Source organism: Eufriesea mexicana, unplaced genomic scaffold (genome assembly GCF_001483705.2).
Source record: "Eufriesea mexicana isolate 0111107269 unplaced genomic scaffold, ASM148370v2 scaffold1801, whole genome shotgun sequence".
In the NCBI taxonomy this organism is placed as follows: domain Eukaryota; kingdom Metazoa; phylum Arthropoda; class Insecta; order Hymenoptera; family Apidae; genus Eufriesea; species Eufriesea mexicana.
In genome coordinates, this window is record NW_016909918.1 from 1529934 (window position 1) to 1549428 (window position 19495).

At 30.3% G+C, this 19495-nt stretch overlaps 1 protein-coding gene across 2 annotated transcripts in view; it reads right to left on the minus strand.

Moving 5' to 3' along the window:
- Window positions 1-19495, minus strand: part of PCB (Pyruvate carboxylase) — a 55306-nt gene that overhangs the window by 3745 nt on the left and 32066 nt on the right. Inside the window, exons 3-10 of one of the 2 annotated variants that reach the window (XM_017902311.1) lie at window positions 15578-15897; window positions 14803-14953; window positions 12508-12719; window positions 10143-10345; window positions 7112-7373; window positions 5863-6181; window positions 3099-3149; window positions 571-1038 (exon numbers count right to left, since the gene is read on the minus strand). In XM_017902311.1, coding sequence (XP_017757800.1) covers window positions 571-1038; window positions 3099-3149; window positions 5863-6181; window positions 7112-7373; window positions 10143-10345; window positions 12508-12719; window positions 14803-14953; window positions 15578-15897 — 1986 coding nt within the window. The remainder of the gene's footprint in view (window positions 1-570; window positions 1039-3098; window positions 3150-5862; window positions 6182-7111; window positions 7374-10142; window positions 10346-12507; window positions 12720-14802; window positions 14954-15577; window positions 15898-19495) is intronic. The other variant, XM_017902313.1, reaches the window with a different exon arrangement.

The window sequence follows — 19495 nt, forward strand, 5'->3', positions numbered from 1 at the left end:
GATGCCTTATTGGCATCTCGAGGTGTTTCCCGGGCCCAAAAATTCCTAGTCTAGCCCAAGTTTCCCCTAGGAAACTTCGTGAATAAAGCATTGTACAAATAAAGCCTCAGCTTTGGAAAACGAACAAACTTGGATAAGTATCTTACAACTCACCGAGATACTCATTTCCTACAACGAATAATATTTTATAATATCCTAACAAAATGTCATAATATTCTAAAATATGAATATTATTTTATTTATTCATTCATGTATGCTTCTCACTATATTTGGAACAATATCACGAGTATTTAACACTAGAACTACCAACACAATGAAAATGACTGGTCCCAAAATTTTCCTTTCTGCAATCACCGAACACATACACCTGCTTTAAGAATAAAATTGATATCAACTCATATTAAGAAAGAACTGTAATCAATATATTCACTCATATTCATCGTGCCGCTGAAATTACTATAATCTGTGCACGTTATAGTTAGGTACCTATTAAAGATCGGTAGTTCTAGTATTAAAAGAATGTTTGAATATTATTTTATCTTAACGAAGCTCACGAGTTCCATCGCTTACCAAGAATTAAGTTCGGCAGATAATTCAACGAATCGAACACCCTGAATACGTCCATTCCAGTCTGCACAGCCAGCTCGCAGAATTTGAACACGACATTGTCCGGATAATTGGTGTAACCCACGGCATTGGCCCCTCTGAGAAGCATCTGGAAGGGAATGTTCGGTATCGCCTTTCGCATATTTTCTAACCGCTCCCAGGGACACTCGTGTAGGAACCTGAGCGCCACGTCGAAGGTGGCGCCACCCCAGTTCTCTAGGGAGTACAAGTTGCTGAACTTGTGCGCGACGAGAGGAGAGATCGTTAGAAGATCGTGCGACCTGACACGGGTCGCTAGGAGTGATTGATGAGCATCACGGAACGTGGTGTCCATCAGGAGTAACCCTTTGTGCTGTCTGACTGCCTTGGCGAAGGCTTCTGGCCCTTGCTCTTTGTAGATGTGTCGGAAGCCTTTCGGTGGTTCCATTACGTCTGGAAAATTCAGGGAGGTTCATTGAAGATCCTAAATTATGGCGAATGATGGATAAGCTCTTACGTGCAGGGGTTAGTGAGCTTGCACGTGCAGTGTGAAAACGAAGCGTTAGAGGTGACAGAGATTAGTTGAAGAGTGGAAATAAAAATTCGGGGTTGAAAGAATTAGGTACCATTTTTTATGCTAGTGACATTTTGGGACTACGTGACCCATGCACGTGATAAATTTCTTGTCAAGTTTTTTAAATTTAACGTGGCTTGCTAAATATAGAGGAATAAAAAATAAATTGGTAAATTCAGAAAATTTGGACAAATATTTTAATGATATATTTTAGACATCTGATAATTTATTTAAAAATTTTATTTAGAAATTAGGAACAGTCTAGTGACAGATTATTTAATTATAAAAGTATTAGGAATAATTTTGGTATGGTAAATTCAGAAAATTTGATAAAATATTTTAATAATATATTTCAAACATCTGATAATTTATTTAAAAATTTTATTTAGAAATTGGGAACAGTCTAGTGACAGATTATTTAATTATGAAAGTACTAGGAATAATTTTGGTATGCAATATATTTTCCACTCTTCAACTCCATCTCATTGGTTGCTTTACATTTGTTTAAAATTAAACATTTATCAATTCACTTTCCTTATTTAAAAATTTAAACTTCATGAAATTTTTCCATAAATTTTAATACCTACTTATGGAATACTGTACTTTTGAAACATATACTACATATTTACACCAACAATGTATGTATACCCTTTTTGCAAAATTCGATGCAATTCGAATAGCCAATTAATTAATATAATTTTTGAAACTCATTTTGATGAGGTTCCCAAAAATTTTATTATTACTATACCATATTGCCAATCAATGCTACACCCTTTTAAGTCATATCAAATAATTTTGCCCACAAGTAATACACACTAATTTAATGATAGACAAACCAAATGTATATTTTGAAAATATATTAGAAAATCTACTTTTGTTTCCTATTTTCTACTTTTTATTTTCGAAAAAATAAATAACTATAGTCTCCAAACATACATTTAGTTGTTCATTCTTCATTCTCAAATTTATGTGAGCAATTCAAAACTGAAGTTATATCTACAATAATTATGCAATAATTAAATACGTTGATTATTAACACTTATATTCTATGTATTTAATATAATTGCATTGTAAAGGTAGTATTCTGAATAAGTACGCGAATTGTGACGAAAATTCTAGAAAAAAATGTCGAGCACATATTCCAAGTACAGGACATGTATCGAACGATAAACTTGATTAATTTCCTGTAAAATATTTGTTGGAAAAACTATTGATTGACTTCGTTTGTGAACCACTCACGTAGCGAACGATGTATTTAATTTAGACAATTATTCTGCCTAGTGACCCAACAAATTCCCTTTCGCTCGTACAAACCGAATCCCAATTCCAATTCCAATATTTGTAAATTCACGAATCACGTGTCTGCAATAACATAATTAACGTGATGGAAGGAAATAAAGAGAAACGAAATTTGTCAACCTTGATAAACAAAATATCGAAATTTCTATATTTCAAAGCATCAAAGTATCGAGAATTTTATATTTCAAAATATCCAAATATCGAGATTGCAAATTGCGAAATATTAAATTATCGAAATTGCAAAATTTCGAAATATTAAAATATAGAAATTGCAAAATTCCGAAATATCAAATTATCGAAATTGCAAAATTTCGAAATATTAAAATATAGAAATTGCAAAATTCCGAAATATTAAATTATCGAAATTGCAAAATTTCGAAATATTAAATTATCGAAATTGCAAAATTTCGAAATATCTAGATATCGAGATTGCAAAATTGCGAAATACTAAAATATTGAAATTCCTAAATTTTGAACTATCAAAATATCGAAATTTAGAAATTTTGAAATATCAAGATTTCCAAATTTCAAGATATCCAAATTCCAATCTATCGATATACCTAACTCCAGCAGAAGGTAACGACTAAATACTTAACGATGTAATCGACATAAATCAAGACAAAGTCATCTTGAATCATACCTGGCATATCTGGATCATTGATCTCTTCTGCAGCTGCAAGCTTAGCAAAGTCTAAAAAAATTGCCAAACGAAAAGATAAAAGCATGCGATAAACAACGAGGTGTAATTACGAGAGGTCATTAATATCTAAAAGTAAAAAAAAAAAGTAAACAGAGTTATTGAACGACAAAAGGAAAATCAATGATGGCGATAGAGAATTAAGATAAATATGATCTATTTGAAGATCGTCGCGAATGTCTATTATGCGAATGAATACGTGATGAAGTTTTAAGTCACAAATGCTACTGTCAAATCGTATATAGAATGAGTAATTTAACAACGAGAAGTTACACTTTACAGAAATTGAAACACCATGCCAAGATACTATGTTATGAGGATAACAGAATAAGAATAATATACAGTACCTCACGAAAGTAATTAAATACTTGTGTTTCGAACTTTTGACAAATTAAATAAATACTATAAACTCGTATTTTTGAAAATATTATTGCACCTAAATTCAGATACGAGTTATGAGAAAAATTATGAAAATATCAATAAGCTTAATTTATAAATAAATAATAATTTTGTTATGATTTCGATTCTAAAAAGAAATATTTTTCTTACAAAATATAATTAACATTTCGAATTTCCAAATTGTTAATGTTTTGACTTCCGAAATTTTATGTTTCGAAAGTTCCAGGAATTATGAATATTTAAACTCTCGAGAATTCTAAATTTCTATAATTTCGTGAAATTTTTGAAAATTGCGAATTATTAAGGTGCCAGTAATTTTTAACCCAAAAAATTTCGAGAATATTGACTTTCGAAAATGAAAAAAATATTGAGTTTTTGAAAATTGGAGAGTTTCGAATTTTGAATGCGTCGTGAATTTCTATCTCCAAAAATTTATTTTCATAATAATTTTTCGCACAGGTTGTCGACATTTTTATTTCAAATATTTAAAATTGCTTAGGTGCAGTATTTTTTTCAGAGATTCGAATTCGTATTTTGTTTGTCAAAATTTGGAAACACAAGCGTCCGAGTATTTTCATGAGCAGTTGTATGTGTCATACGTGTGTATGTATACATGTATCGTATCAAGTTTTAGACGTAGAAGGAAATGTACTTTACAATAAAAATTATATAGAAAATCGAGTACAGTGCAAAACATTTAATATCTAACATGGCGTGGACCCCTTGCAATTGTTTTTCAACCCAGCAGAAAAGCGTAGAAAATTTTCTAAACAAAAAAGGGTGTCTACTAAAAACCTTTTTAATAGCGCAATAAAAAACATAAAAATAATAATATATTTTTCTCATGAAACTAATTAATCGTGCAGTCTTTCAATTTATACTCTAAAAGTCTACTTGAATACACCATACATAGGAATATAGATATAATTTTGCATAAATATCTAAAATAATAAAGGATATATGCTACAAATATTAAAGACAATTAAACAAGACAAAAAGATATAGAAAAAAGTTTGTTGAATTAAAAGAAATAAAAATTAAACGAGTGAGTATATTGTTTTTGTCGTAAAAATTTGAGTTATTGATATTTTGTTAAATAATTTTTCGAGATATTGGTAATTTAAGTAGAAAATCGTGCAATTTCATAGTTTTTCCCAGATTTAAAAAATTAGTTAATTTTGAAAACTTCAATTACCAATTGTGCTCGCTATTTCCAATAGTGTTTGAATTTATTAACTCTTTCTGAACTATAAATTCTTAGCCAATAAATTTTAACCTTTTGAGATCCTTTAAGGATAGCATGATTTTCACATCATCACTTCAGAATGAACATTTTACTATAAGGAATTTTAATTCCACATTATTTTATATTTTAATCGATAAAACGAATTTGATTACAATACAATACATAATAAAAATGTACTTTTGAAATTGTATCATTAGCATCATTTAATTACGTAATAAATTTTAGAATGATTTATGGAATAACTTATAAACAAAAAGTACACGAAGCAATAAATATATCGTTTAACAATCGAATATCGAATATTGAAAAATAAAATTCAAAATTATTTGAATAATAAAATTAAATTGTTTTGGACAACAAAAGGTTAATATTCAAAATTTGAAGCCATGTTTCTAAGATATTTCGTCATGGAGCACTGATTATCATTGATATAATACAATCAGAAATGGTAATTTATCAAATAAAACAAAAACTAAAAAAAAAAGATATCTTTTTTAAATTACATTCATATAACTCTCCCCTTAAATCCTCTGCATTATATAATACTAAACAGGAAGAAAAAGCACACGACCAAAAATTTTTTTAATTCTTAATTTCACCCTCCATCAAATTCCAAAGGCTTAAAATTTTAATCTAATAATTAAAAAAAATTCGTTTCCTTTTGTAAAATTATTGTTTAAAATGATATAGTAGCTCTTGAAGCACAATAATTTTAAAGGCATTAAAAATTGCTAATTTAAAGTATGAAAACATATGTGTAACACATTTCACAAGTTTCAGAAGATCAAGACCACGTACAATCAGTGCTCCATCATGTGAAAAGTCGAAGAAACAGCCCGCTGCACAACCACCAGTAGACACCCTCTAGACACAGTGAAGAGAAAGAAAAGTCTGGCTCCTGATTTGCTGACCCACGCATTAAAAGCAGTCCTTTGTGTGCTTAATCCTAACCGTACCCAATCACGTTCATTACGAAACAAATATGAGAAGTATTTCGACTCTAGTATCGCGGATACTCGTGACAGGACGTACTTATTCCTGCTCAAGACTTCGATACCATACCTAAAGCGATTTGAGGAATGTGAGGCTTTATCTCAGCTGGTTTCAACGGTGTTGCCAGTGGAGTGCTCGGTCCATTCACGAGGACCGAACCGAGGTAGTTCAACAGCTTCTGGGCACGGTTCTGACTAGGCTGGAACTGGAACAGCTGAGGATTCTCGTCGATGAAGTACGTGTCGACGTTCCCATTGAGGAACTTCTGATTCTCCAATACGTTCAACAGGAATGGGATGTTGGTTTTCACTCCGCGAACACGGAACTCACGGAGAGCGCGGTTCATCTTTGCACAGGATGATTGTAGGTCGCCTGCGTGAGCTATTACCTGAGGACAAAAGTAAGATTCCGATGAATACCTAAACAGATGAGGATCTTCTTTCGAGTTTACGACAATCTATGTCACGAAGAGATGGAAGGTGTTTGAAAGCCTTTGAGTAAAGAAGTCAGTGACAAAGTTGACTAGGTTTCATGAATAGGAGGATGTAAATACTTATACATTGTTTTAAATGAATATATTTCTCGTTTATCCAAAGTTCAATACTTTATTTCACATGGTCTATGCACTGGTCTAGGCTAGGTCTAGAGTAGGCTACTTTTCTACGTACCACTTAGAGCAAACCTTTCTTATGACTTCAAAGTTCAATTCTTTATTTCACTTGGTCTATGCACTAGCCTTGCACATGTGCTAGAATAGATCTTTCTTATCACTTCAAAATCCAATTCTTTATTTCACATGATCTATGCACTGGTCTAGGCTAGGTCTAGAGTAAGCCACTTTTCTACGTACCACCTAGAGCAAACCTTTCTTATGATTTCAAAGTACAATTCTTTATTTCACTTGGTCTGTGCACTAGTCTTGCACTAGTCTAAAATAGACCTTTCTTATCACTTCAAAGTCCAATCTTTTATTTCACTTGGTTTGTGCACTGACCTAGACTAACTTTACAGTAGACACCTTATCTACATATGTTCAAAAATAAATTATGTTTATTTATTCAATGTCTTATTTATCATTTCGTATGAGCTATATACTGGTCCTATACACGTGTGTCGAAGTAAACCTATTTCATTTATTTAAAATTAAATTATTTTGTTGGTCCATGTAGTGATCCCACAGGCATGCTAGAATATATCATTTTATCCTAAAAATTCGTCATAAGTATTTGATTCTTCCTGTCAGAGGGCTCATAAATGTGATTCGTTTGTTATGTGAAATAATAATATGATAAAATTTAAGATTCGTATTGGGGTTTACCTTGACCAGAAGCGAATCATAGTAAGGCGAGATGATGGCACCAGCGAACGCAGAGGCGCTGTCCAACCGAATACCCATACCTTCTCCAGAACGGAACACTTCGATTCTTCCGGTATCCGGTTGGAAGCTCTTCGCAGGATCTTCCGTTGTAACACGGCATTGTATCGCGAAACCTTGAGGAACGATCTTTTCCTGCGTCATACCCAGCTCGGGTAACGTCATACCCTCGGCAATACGGATTTGAGATTGCACCAAGTCGATTCTGAAAATATTTTACATTTCGTGAATTCTAAATTACAAAATTTGGAACATTTCTAATTTTTCAAGCAAAGGAAGTTCTTTGTCTTAGTTAAAACAAAATTTCATGTGTGATATTCTGTTCCTCTTTATTGATTAGAAAATTATTCTTTTGAAGGTCTAGTCGATGGTTTCCAGAAAATTGTAATAGATAAAAATTTATTAGATCTTTGATAAAATATTCAATATTATTTAAGCTATTTTTAGTATCTTCGATAAAAATGTAAAATAAAATATTTAAGGTAACATTTATTCATGTAAAGTCTCTAAATATTTATGGTTAAATGGAAAACTATTTTTCCATAATTTATATTTCTCCGTCAAAGTGCAACGAGTCCATTGGGACGTTGTTAATCCAATGGTAATTTTATTTCCATGTCATAGTGGGGATATGTCGACCCTAGTCGACCGGGATATCAGGTACCTGTGAGTATATTAGGTTCGTAAATTACAATATTAACTTCTTCCGCTACAATAATGATTCAGCACATCACAAGTTCCTCATGTCAACAATTATATGACTATATTTATATCATATAACTGCAATCAAAATTTTGATAAATATACAAAATTTATACTTATTTAAAAATATTTTTATAATATTCTAAACGAAATAAACATTTAGTACCTAATTAAAATTAAATACTTTTTATAAAATGTACTATACAATTTTTCATATTTTTCATATTGTTCAGAATCATCTACAGTTTCCTTAAATATCTCATCCTATTGTTTTGAAAGAGAAAACACTTGTAGTTTAGGGTTCAATTGATTTTTAAAACGTGATGTATCGGACCTTTTACGTTCTACTGTGATTAAATCTCATGAAACAATTCTCAATTAGTTCCTACCCCATTCAACAGGGGCACGAGATAGGCCACGAGGTCTCGCTTATCCTCGTTCTCGTGGGATCCGGCTAGAGGTCAGCACTAGCGCGAGTTACGCGCCGACTAATCGGCAGAGGGTGCTCAGGTATGAAATTGGATTGCGCTCACTCGTGACTGCGAACTCGTTCGATTTGGACGCATCGCGATTTTAGCTTTGAATATCGTGATCTTTGCGATTAACTGCGATAAAATTGCGCTCTTGCAATTTTCTTTGCAATGTCATATTTAAATTCTGATTTTCCAGTACCAAAAGTTCAAATTATTCTTATTACAGGATATAGTAGAATAGTCGCATTAATTATGGGAAAATATATTTATATAATAATTAATCCTTATTTCGAGAATTTTTCAATCCTCTGCTTAGGTTTTATTAATTTACGAAGTTTAAGACGTAACTTCCATACTTCAATATTTTAGTAAGACTAATAATAAACTAATAAACTGGATCATCATGGACAAAACTAATGACAAATTTTCGTTCCTATTACTTGTGCAAATGATCGAACCATATATAATTGATACCAATTTAAAAGAACCTTTCGATAACAGCTATCGATACACATTTCTGCAACCATTTCAACTCATTTCTCATAATCCAGATTAATCTATATCGTGAGATACAACTATCATGCTCAAGTATATATTAATCTATATTATGAAACATGACTTTCATACTTCAATATCTTCCAGCACTATTTCTGAAGTAGAAATAATAACCACAATTCTCATCATCAATATAACGGGTGACAAATTTTCTCCCAAGGTATATATACACACACACATATACAGGATGTCCCAGCAAAATATAAATAAGTATACTCGTACTCGATGAATATTCAAAATCGAAAAAATTTTATTCTCTATTCTTCATTTATTTTTTTCATTGTTAAATAATTTCCTTTCCGGTTGTATTACTGCTGCTAGGATACGCCCTGCATATAGGGTGTCCAAAAGGTTGGCACCGAACTGAGACTACGTGTTATCGAGGTCAAACAGATTTTCAAAAAATTCGTATAAACTTACGCCCGAAGAGGCTTTATTGAAAATATATATAAGCGTTCAAAGATTTACGCACAAAATTCGTCGTGCAATTCGTTGTAGAGAACTGTACACGTTTATAGACGAAAGATTGATAGGTCCTTATAGGATGCCATGCAGACTAATAGCTTGATCTTATTTATAATTTTTGTAAAATTATCTTCACGATATGTTGCATAACGTCTCATTGGAAATGAAGATCAAATATCGTTGCAGCACAACGGTGCCTCACCACATTTTCGACTGACTGTACGTGAATTTCTTAATAGACAATCCTCCCAATGTTGGATTGGTCGTGACGGACCAATCAGTGGGCCTCCTAGGTCACCTGACCTAACGCTCATAACCTCTATTTACGGGGTTACGCAAAAGAGTTGGTTTATACCAAATTTGATTAATTTAATTTAAATTTAATTTTTAAACTTATTAAATTTATATTTAATTTTTAATTTTGAAAATATATTCAAAATGTATTTACTATTATTTCCAATACAAATGGAGTCATTTTATGGAACTCGATAATCAATAATTCGACGAATGGAAGCCTGCATCCTTAAAGAAGGAGGAATTTTCGAAAATTTTCTGTAAATGTCTTAAAAGATCATAAATATCTTCGAAGACTTATATCTTTTTAATAAAGCAGTTTTGAATATAAGTCTATATGAATTCTTTTCATCTACTTGACCTCGGTAACATGTAGTCTAAGTTAGGTCCCAACCTTTTTGGACACCCTGTATGTACGTATGTAATTATAATAGATAGTTAACCGAATTTCCTAATTCCAAATCTATTCTCCCAATTATACTTACCCAGTGATCTCTTCCGTAACAGTGTGTTCGACTTGCAGCCTAGCGTTGACCTCGATGAAGTAGAAATTTCCGGACTCGTCGGCCAAAAATTCGACTGTACCAGCGTTCGAGTATCCAACGTGTTTCGCCAATCTCACAGCGTGGTCCGTCATCTTGTTCCTAACCTTGGTGTCTAATCGTGGCGCAGGAGCAATTTCGACGACCTGAAGTTATGAGCAGAAAAATGGTACATTAGGTTTGTTCGACTAAGCAAATGGATGTAGTTTTAACGGCTTTGAAATTGGGTTTAATACAAAGTCTCGTGATGTTCACTGGGTGCGTTGGTCTAGAATTTTTTAATTGCTGCAATTTTCCTTCTCGTTCTTTTTGCTTTTTTGCGCGCATATTTCCCAACGCTGCCCTCGTTTTCCGTGAGCAGCGGAACATGCGAATGTCATTGAAACGCCCAACGAATCCTTAAGTCGGAGAAGTAAGAGTGAGATCAATACTGAAGCATAAATTTTAACGAGAATGGAATTTATTGTGCTTTTTTTCATAAATTAATCTGAGAGTTCTAATTTATTCGCTGATTTATCGTGTAATTACCGTACTACGTCATTTTATATGTTAATTTTTATTAAATTTAACCCTTTGCACTCGACGACTTTTTGTCTAGAGAAGGGTAGAAATTCAAAGATTCCCTGCTAATAAAGCTGACTATATATTTTTCACCAATAAATAAGAAACCGTATAATAATTAACACGTAGAATTATTTGATTCCGATACCTCACACATTGTTACATTACCTTAAAATTGAGATATTAATTAATATCGATCTCCAAAATTTTATTGAACGGTGACTGAAGGTCGCCTTTCGAGTGCAAAGGGTTAATATAATATTAAATTTTATTATATATTACTTTACACTTTTGATTTTGTTTATTATATATAGTTTTGTGTTCGTTAGTTTGGTCAATTTCATTATAGAGGGAGTTAGAATAATTCATTTCATTTCTATTGTAAAGTCTTTGTAATAATTTGAGGTATCGCGGAGTTTGAGCTATCGAGGGTACCTTAATTACGTAATTGCGATAATTACGAGTGATGACATACATCAAAATATCTTAATTGCATGATGCATTAACATTTGTTGAATTTTAAATGCAGGAAAAATATATTACATTAAATAAATATGAAAGTATATGTGGCATAAATGTACAGTGATAAAAAGATATTGGTTCCTATAAATTTTCATGTCAATAATTGTTATGGTTACATCTTCATACTAATTACTGATCGGGTTATTATTTATTTGATAAAAAGTTTGATATTAAAAGATTTTAGTAAAGAGTTCAATTATCGTGTTAATTCTTAATAATTGACTTAGGTGCTCTAGTTATTTATAAAATTATTTCAGTATAATGTTTATATCTTGTCCTCTTGTGCTTGTAGCATAACTGATAATAATCCAAATTATCATATAATAATGAATGTAGCAATGTAATTTATAAGAGACGGCAATCATTGTTTGATGCATAAGAAACGGTCATCTTTATTCGTTTATGTACCATTATAATTATGTAAGTGTAGCCTTAATCATGTAACGAAAGCTTATGTAATACCATCATGGATAAGTCACGTTTGATGATTTAGATATACCCAACGTTTCAATTTACTTCTTCGTTAGTTACGAAATTTTTATATTTATATAATTTATATTGCATGTATATTATTTTCATAATACATATAATAGAATTTTATATATAATATCGTATATTAAATTATATATTATTATAAAATGTTTCATGATAGTAATTTTATAATATATATACAAAGTGACTCGGTTTAATTTGTTGGGAATAAATATTTCGAAAAATATAAATGATACGAAAAAGGATTTAAAACAAACGTGATATAGTTTTCAATTTTGAAAGTGCTACACAAGTCGAATTGAAATTTTTGGATTAGAAGCTGTATCTATTACATATTACTATAGTTGGCATCTAAACATTTTTAAGATAGTATCTAAATGTAGTTTTTGGATAAACTGTTTCCTAAATATAATCTTTCGAAATTGAAATTGATTAGTATACACAGAAATTTATTTAATATAGGAAGTAAAATTTATATTATATAAATATATGTATTATTCGAGTGATTTTCAATTTAACTTCTTTCACTTTTAATTCCTACCTTTCTCAAAAGTCATTCAAAAGTTTATTTCTATCGAATCATTAAAAAATTCGATTCACCGATCACAGTAGAGATCATAAAAAGGTACATAAATAGATATGTCTAGAAATAGATGCAATCAGGAACAATTGGAATAAATGACATTATGAATGACCACGGTCTATGAATACTTGGGCCACCTCGTTTACTGACCTTTTGATGACGACGTTGCACAGAACAATCGCGTTCGTAAAGATGAACGACATTGCCAGCTTTATCTCCCAACAGTTGGACTTCGATGTGCCTCGGTCTCTCAATGAACTTCTCAATGAACATCGCTCCGTTTCCGAAAGCGGCCGCAGCTTCCGAAGAGGCACGGTCGAACATTTCTCGGACCTCCTCCATTTGTCTTACCACTCTCATTCCTGAAAAGTGAATAAAATTATTTGTATTTTCTAAATATTTCGCAATAAAGTTACTTTCTTTATTAAATTTATAAATTTATTAAAGATATTTTCAAATATATTAAAAAATATATTATTTATTAGAAATTTGTGTCGAAGATATATCAAAATATATGAAAAATATATTCATTAAAATTTGCATCGAAAATATATTAAAATATATGAAAAAATATATTGCTCAATAAAAATGTATTAAAAATTATTGAAATTATTAAGTATAATATACCTGGTATATATGGTATAGGTATAGGTATTAATATACCTAATTATTAAGTATAACATTTCAGATTAGTTTTTGGTAAAATAATTTGAAAAATTGGAAGGAAAAATGAAAAATATAAAATTGGAAATCATAATATTAAAGAGAATTAAACATTACTTGCGCAGTCAATTATTAAGAGCTGTAATTTAATAATTACGCAAGGAAATATTACGTAAAGAACATTCTGTAAAATGGAAATTCATACAGGAAAGATATATTGTACATAGAATAACTAATTCATTCTATATTTGTATCGAGTTACAAAGAATGACTCAATCTTAGTCATATTATAAACGTAAATCTTTTCTTTGACGACGCTTTTATTGAACATTCGTGAGTAATACCTGGTTCATCCGCGATTCTTGCCAAGTAAATAACTTTCGTAACAGAACTACGATATACAATGTCTAATTTAAGCATTTCAAAGTTGCAAAAATTAACATTGTTGTGGATAAACCAAAAATTATTCTCGGAAGAAGATTAAAATTTTTATGAGTTCTCTAAAAGTTACTATAAAATTAATCATATTTCAATTAAATATTAAGTCAATTAATAATTGAATTTCATTCAGGAAAAATTCCGGCAATTACTCTGTAATTTTTATTTAAAACCAAATCAAAAATTATTCTCAGAAGAAGATTAAAATTTGTATGATCTCTTCATCTCTAAACATTACTATAAAATTAATCATATTTCAATTCAATATTAAGTCAATTAATAACTGAATGTCATTCGGTAAAAATTCTGGCAATTACTCTGTAATTTTTATTTAAAACCAAACCAAAAATTATTCTCAGAAGAAGATTAAAATTTGTATGATCTCTTCATCTCTAAACATTACTATAAAAATAATCATATTTCAATTCAATATTAAGTCAATTAATAATTGAATTTCATTCAGGAAAAATTCTGGCAATTACTCTGTAATTTTTATTTAAATGATAGTCAAATTTTAAGAAGCTTCTCTGTTTCATATTAATTGTATACAATAATGAAAATGAATACTAAACGGACACGACATTGCAACGAAGAATTTTGAAGTCCAAATCATATAGAGAAGAAAATATGCTAGTAGGACAATGTTCAACTGAGTGAGTTTAACAATGAGCAGTTCTCGTGATGAATGACTCTTCGTGCAAAAGAAGCCGGAAACAAAGAGGTACTAGAAATATCAGAAGTGAATGCATTTAACGTGCATCTAGAACATTAGCTTACTTTGCGAAAACCTAGTTTCCATTTCATGGTGGAAGATAACCTCGAAACAACGCATTTAATATGATTAGGTAAGTATAATAAGTAATTTTAAAAAATTAATTAAACTACAGTGAACAAAATATTAGTTCAAATAGTGCGAAAAACTTCGCATACAAAATATATTTATATAATGACTGTCAGAAAACTAAATATTAACTCATGTAGAATTAATAAGAATGGAAGTTCTACTTAAAGAAATAATTTAATGATATTTTGTACTAATCAAAGTAAGGTTTATTTTGTCCCATTCAAGATAAATTATTTTATTTATTCAAAAAATTGTATAAATTCAAAATTTTTCTTCTCTTGAATTTAATTCCTTTTTTTCATTATTTAAACTTCCTGTTTTCTTTGTACTATATTTTCAAGTATGCTAGTAAGATTGTAATATATTAAACTATATTTTAGTACATTTTATGGAAACATCTATAATGAAAACGGAAATGATTTCTTCTCAATTCTTTTATTGCGACTTCTAACCAATAAAAATATTAATTAAAAAAATATTTTATTTTATTAAGATTCTACCTCTTCCACCGCCTCCATAAGCGGCCTTGAAGATGACCGGAAGTCCATGTTTCATACAAAACTCCATTGCCTCGTCGGACGTGGTCACTGGTCCATCTGTTCCAGGAACAATTGGCACTCCTGCATCTATTGCGGCCTGCCTTGCAGCTACCTGACAATTTATTTAGAAATTAATTATTTAGGAATTAATTGTATCCGAAACACGATTTATTCGTTAAATTAGATTAATCATTTAATTAAATTTTATATCGAAGAATTTGAAAATTAATTTGATAACTTTCCTTTGATATGAACCTTAAATTTTCGTCTAATAGTGTTCAACTCGTTACAAAAGTATTAGATTCGTATATTCTGCGTTATTTGCAAAGAAAATATTTTTAGTAGAATAATAAATAATTGTCAGAAGTTTTTAAACACTTCCCTGTTTTAATAATATTGTACTATGATACATTAGTTATAAAAATAATTAAAACACATATGCACTAGAATTGTCAATTAGTTATTTTTCATTAATACATAATTTTAAATTCTCAAGGCATGCTTAGAAATTTTCATAATACATTGACTGAAAATCGTATCCATAATATTAACAATCTTCAACCATGTGTTCTAAGAATTTTTGTAATATACAATATTTAATTATTTACTTCAAGATATTGATTTTAGAAAGATATACAAAATCACCATTATTATATTTCTTTTTAAATATATAAAAATTTAAGAATTTATCGAAAATTAATTTTCGTTCCAAAAGTAATGTATTGATAAATCGTACTTTGTCACCCATTTGCTGCACGACTTTCGGGCTGGGACCGATGAATCTTATTCCAGCATTTATTATTGCCTCCGCGAAATCTGATCGCTCAGACAGGAAGCCATAACCGGGATGAATAGCATCAACGTCATTTTCCTTCGCGACTTTGATAATTTCTGGAATATTCAAGTAAGCCTGTACAGGTGGAAGCCCTCTGCCAATCATGTAGCCCTCGTCAGCCTTTTGTCTGTGCATTTGCATCTTGTCTTGTTCCGAATAAATGGCCACGGAACGGATTCCGAGCTCGGTACATGCTCGGAACACGCGGATGGCGATTTCTCCTGTGAAAATAATAAATTTATGCCGTTATAGTGTTGTCTTTTTATTTTCTTTTTTAAAGATGTAAATTTTAGTGGAATTTTTGGAGGAAAGATCGAGATTTTGTAATAGTGGATAGCTTAGAAATGAAATGTAGCAGATGTTCATTTGTATGACAATGTCAAAAAGAAAATTGTGTAGAAAGTGTATACAAATTTTATATAAACTTTCTATCAATATTCTACAAAATTTCTATAAATATTTTATCAAATTTATATAAAATTTTGATAGAACTTTTGTAAATATTCTATAAAATGTTTCCAAAACTCGTATCAAATTTTTATAAAATTTCAATAGAATTCCTACAAATTTCTATACAATTTTTGTGAAATTTTTATAAAATTTGTATAGAATCTACATCAAATTTTTGTAAAATTCGTATACAATTTCTATCAAATTTTTATAAAATCATGACTCGTCACTGTCCTAAACGAAATCCATATTCTACATTTTAAAGCAATTATTTTCCGAATAACCTAAATCATAAAAGATTTGCATGACGAATTAAACTACTTCTTGAAACAACAATTACAGTGGCAAAAATTAATTACATAAATTATCTAACACTCGTACGTGCATACTACTTAGAATATTTAATAACACACTCGTCATACTAATCAAAAAGCACGCTGAAAGTAATTAGCATTTATTCCATCAGAAAAATTACAGGTATGAATCGTGTAACTCGTGTTAATGAAACCTGTGTAATTAAACAGAGTGCTCGCTAACCAAAATTAAAAAGCTACCGCAGTTTTCGTACGTAGATCTATAGCATGGCCTTGTCTCATAAAATGGCTATCGATCTAGATAGTGCCTTATCGAGAGTTCATTAAAGGTAATGTAAGTACAAATGTTTCATGAACGTGGTACAAACATACTAGTCGATAACACTAATCGCCATTGTCAAAACGATGGATTTCATATTTCATACGTAATGACAAATATATTGAACGTAATAAATCTGTTAATATTGCCACAAATAAAATTTTGTAACGAAAGATTTGTAAAATATTGAAATTAATAGAAAGAAAAGAGAGAATGAGTTTTGTACGTAAGTATGATGTTTTTAATACTAGGTTTACGGACGCTATCTGTATACCTGTTTTTACATATTTGACACCTGTCAAATTGGCAAGTAAAGGAAACCACATGTCTTCTTTTTAACGATTAGTTTAATTTAAAAACAATTACAATATTAACAGTCTTAATATAAGTGAACTAAATCTGTAGTGTCTTCTTTTTAACGATTAGTTTAATTTAAAAACAATTACAATATTAACAGTCTTAATATAATTGAACTAAATCTGTTACCATTGTATAATTGGAGCAACCTATCCGTCAAATTGACGGGTGCCGTAAATCTAGTGTTAATTAACACGTTAAGTGTCCAGTCCGTTTTGCTTGTCGCTCCGTTCAGGCCCAAATTCGGCCGTCAAGTGGGCCACCAGTGGCGGGCAAAGTGTTTATAAAATTCGGAGATACTGTACCAATTGTTATAACAGGAATTCTCAATCGTTAGGTCCAAAGATGGCGAAAAATTTAACACCAAAAGTTAGCACCTTTTGGTCCTAATCTGGGCCAGTCCCTGAGGACCGGCGGGGCCCAAACAGGAAGTCTAGTGCCGGTCCCTGGGTACCGATGTGGCACTTCACTTAACTGGCACTTAACGTGTTAAATATAAAAGAAAGTTACGTTGGAATTATGGAGATATATTTACTGAATATAAATACTTCATATAATATGAAATTACCATGAATCATGCGATTACTTTCTTATTACTTATGGAATTTAATTAGAAATAAAATATTCCTGCATTCATTCTGAAAACTATTAATAAATAAATGAAATTATCGTAAGAGTTGTAATCATAAAATTTTCATAGTGCATATGTTTCATAAAATTCTATAAAAAGCTATTATATAAATATTTCAATTTTATCAAGCATGTCTTTTAATAATGAACACGTATAAGCACGTGTAGTGATTATTATATGATATATGATTTTATAGCATATTTACACGATGTTTGAAATTGCATTTAAATAAAACTCAAATTTAAAAATATCAGTGTAACGAAGACAGAAAATGTACAAGTACGAATGAATGACAGAATTACTATCATGAAACTAGTTTTTAATGCACAGAATTCATTTAATTAATTTAAAAATTTCATTTTCTGAAGGTTAATATAGAAATTGAAATATGCAGATACACTGGTGTTAATGAAAATTAAATACAAGTTTCTAGCAAAAATTCGCATAAATTTAACCTATATCTAATGATAAAATATTCGTGGTCTGATGGCATGTATCGTATGACTTAGAAGATTATAAAAAAGGAATGCCTTGTATTATTTCGTTACAGTCGTATGTTTACAATAATGCTTTACTTCGAACGTATTTATATGCATTGAAAATAACGTTAGTAAAGATAAATTTAAGTAATACGTGTAAAACGTAAAATGAAACGTGTTTGTGAACGAGTTTAATATCTTGTACATACCTATTTCCATTGCTATGTATCGTCTATTATTATTATCATATTCATATTTATTACTTACAATTTTTGTGAGATTTTCGACATTATGTCTATTATTAATTATTCTTGAATAGGAACCTTAATTACAATTATTTCGTAAGATACGTTAATATTTGTCACAATAAACCATAATATTTTTCTTCTTACAAAGAAGTTCTTATCTAACTAACGAATACGATTAATGAGATTCTTTCCTTATCAGCCTTTAAATATGTAATCATGTGTGTCATGCAGTCATTTATTTGTCCACTGTTTAATTAGAAGCTAATGAATTTTCTTTTTCCTCGTATTATTTGTGAATGCTAATCTCATTCTTATCGCTGATTTTTATCGTTATTTTCTCTGAAATATTTTTAATATTTTAATCAACTGAAAGTTATTTACGTTCATTCGTGTATTAAATTATTAAGGAATCTTATACGATTCAACGATTAATTATTGATTTTATTAACGCAAACGAAGGCTAAGGATAGATAAGAGAAACTATAAAAGTACCATTTTCATGAAAATATTTTATTTTCACGATACGACGATACGTTATCGTATTGACCGAATATTAATGAACATTCTTATCCAAGGCAGACACAATAGTGCACGCACTGCAATCATAACGTGTTATCATTCGTCTTGGTACGATTCGTTAGACGAACAACAGTTCCAGTCTTGCGGTCTACGAAGTATCTGAGATCCTTCTTCGCGAAAGATCGTGAGCTGAATAACTATGTTCTCGCTTCGAGCCGAATGCACAGCGAGGTCAATGTCGTTTTTGTGACACACCCGACTTTTACAGAAATTTTTGCATCGTCGACATTGATCGATATATGATGTATTAAAAATTGGATAAAATGAGTCTGGTAATATATTCTTGTTTCGTTAAGCAATAATATTCTATACATATACATATGCATATATAAATATATATGAAATATAAACAAAATAGAAATAGAAATATATTTACCGACTCATTGTACATAATTCTATATAATATTCTATGTACTATTAATACAATATAATAAATATAATA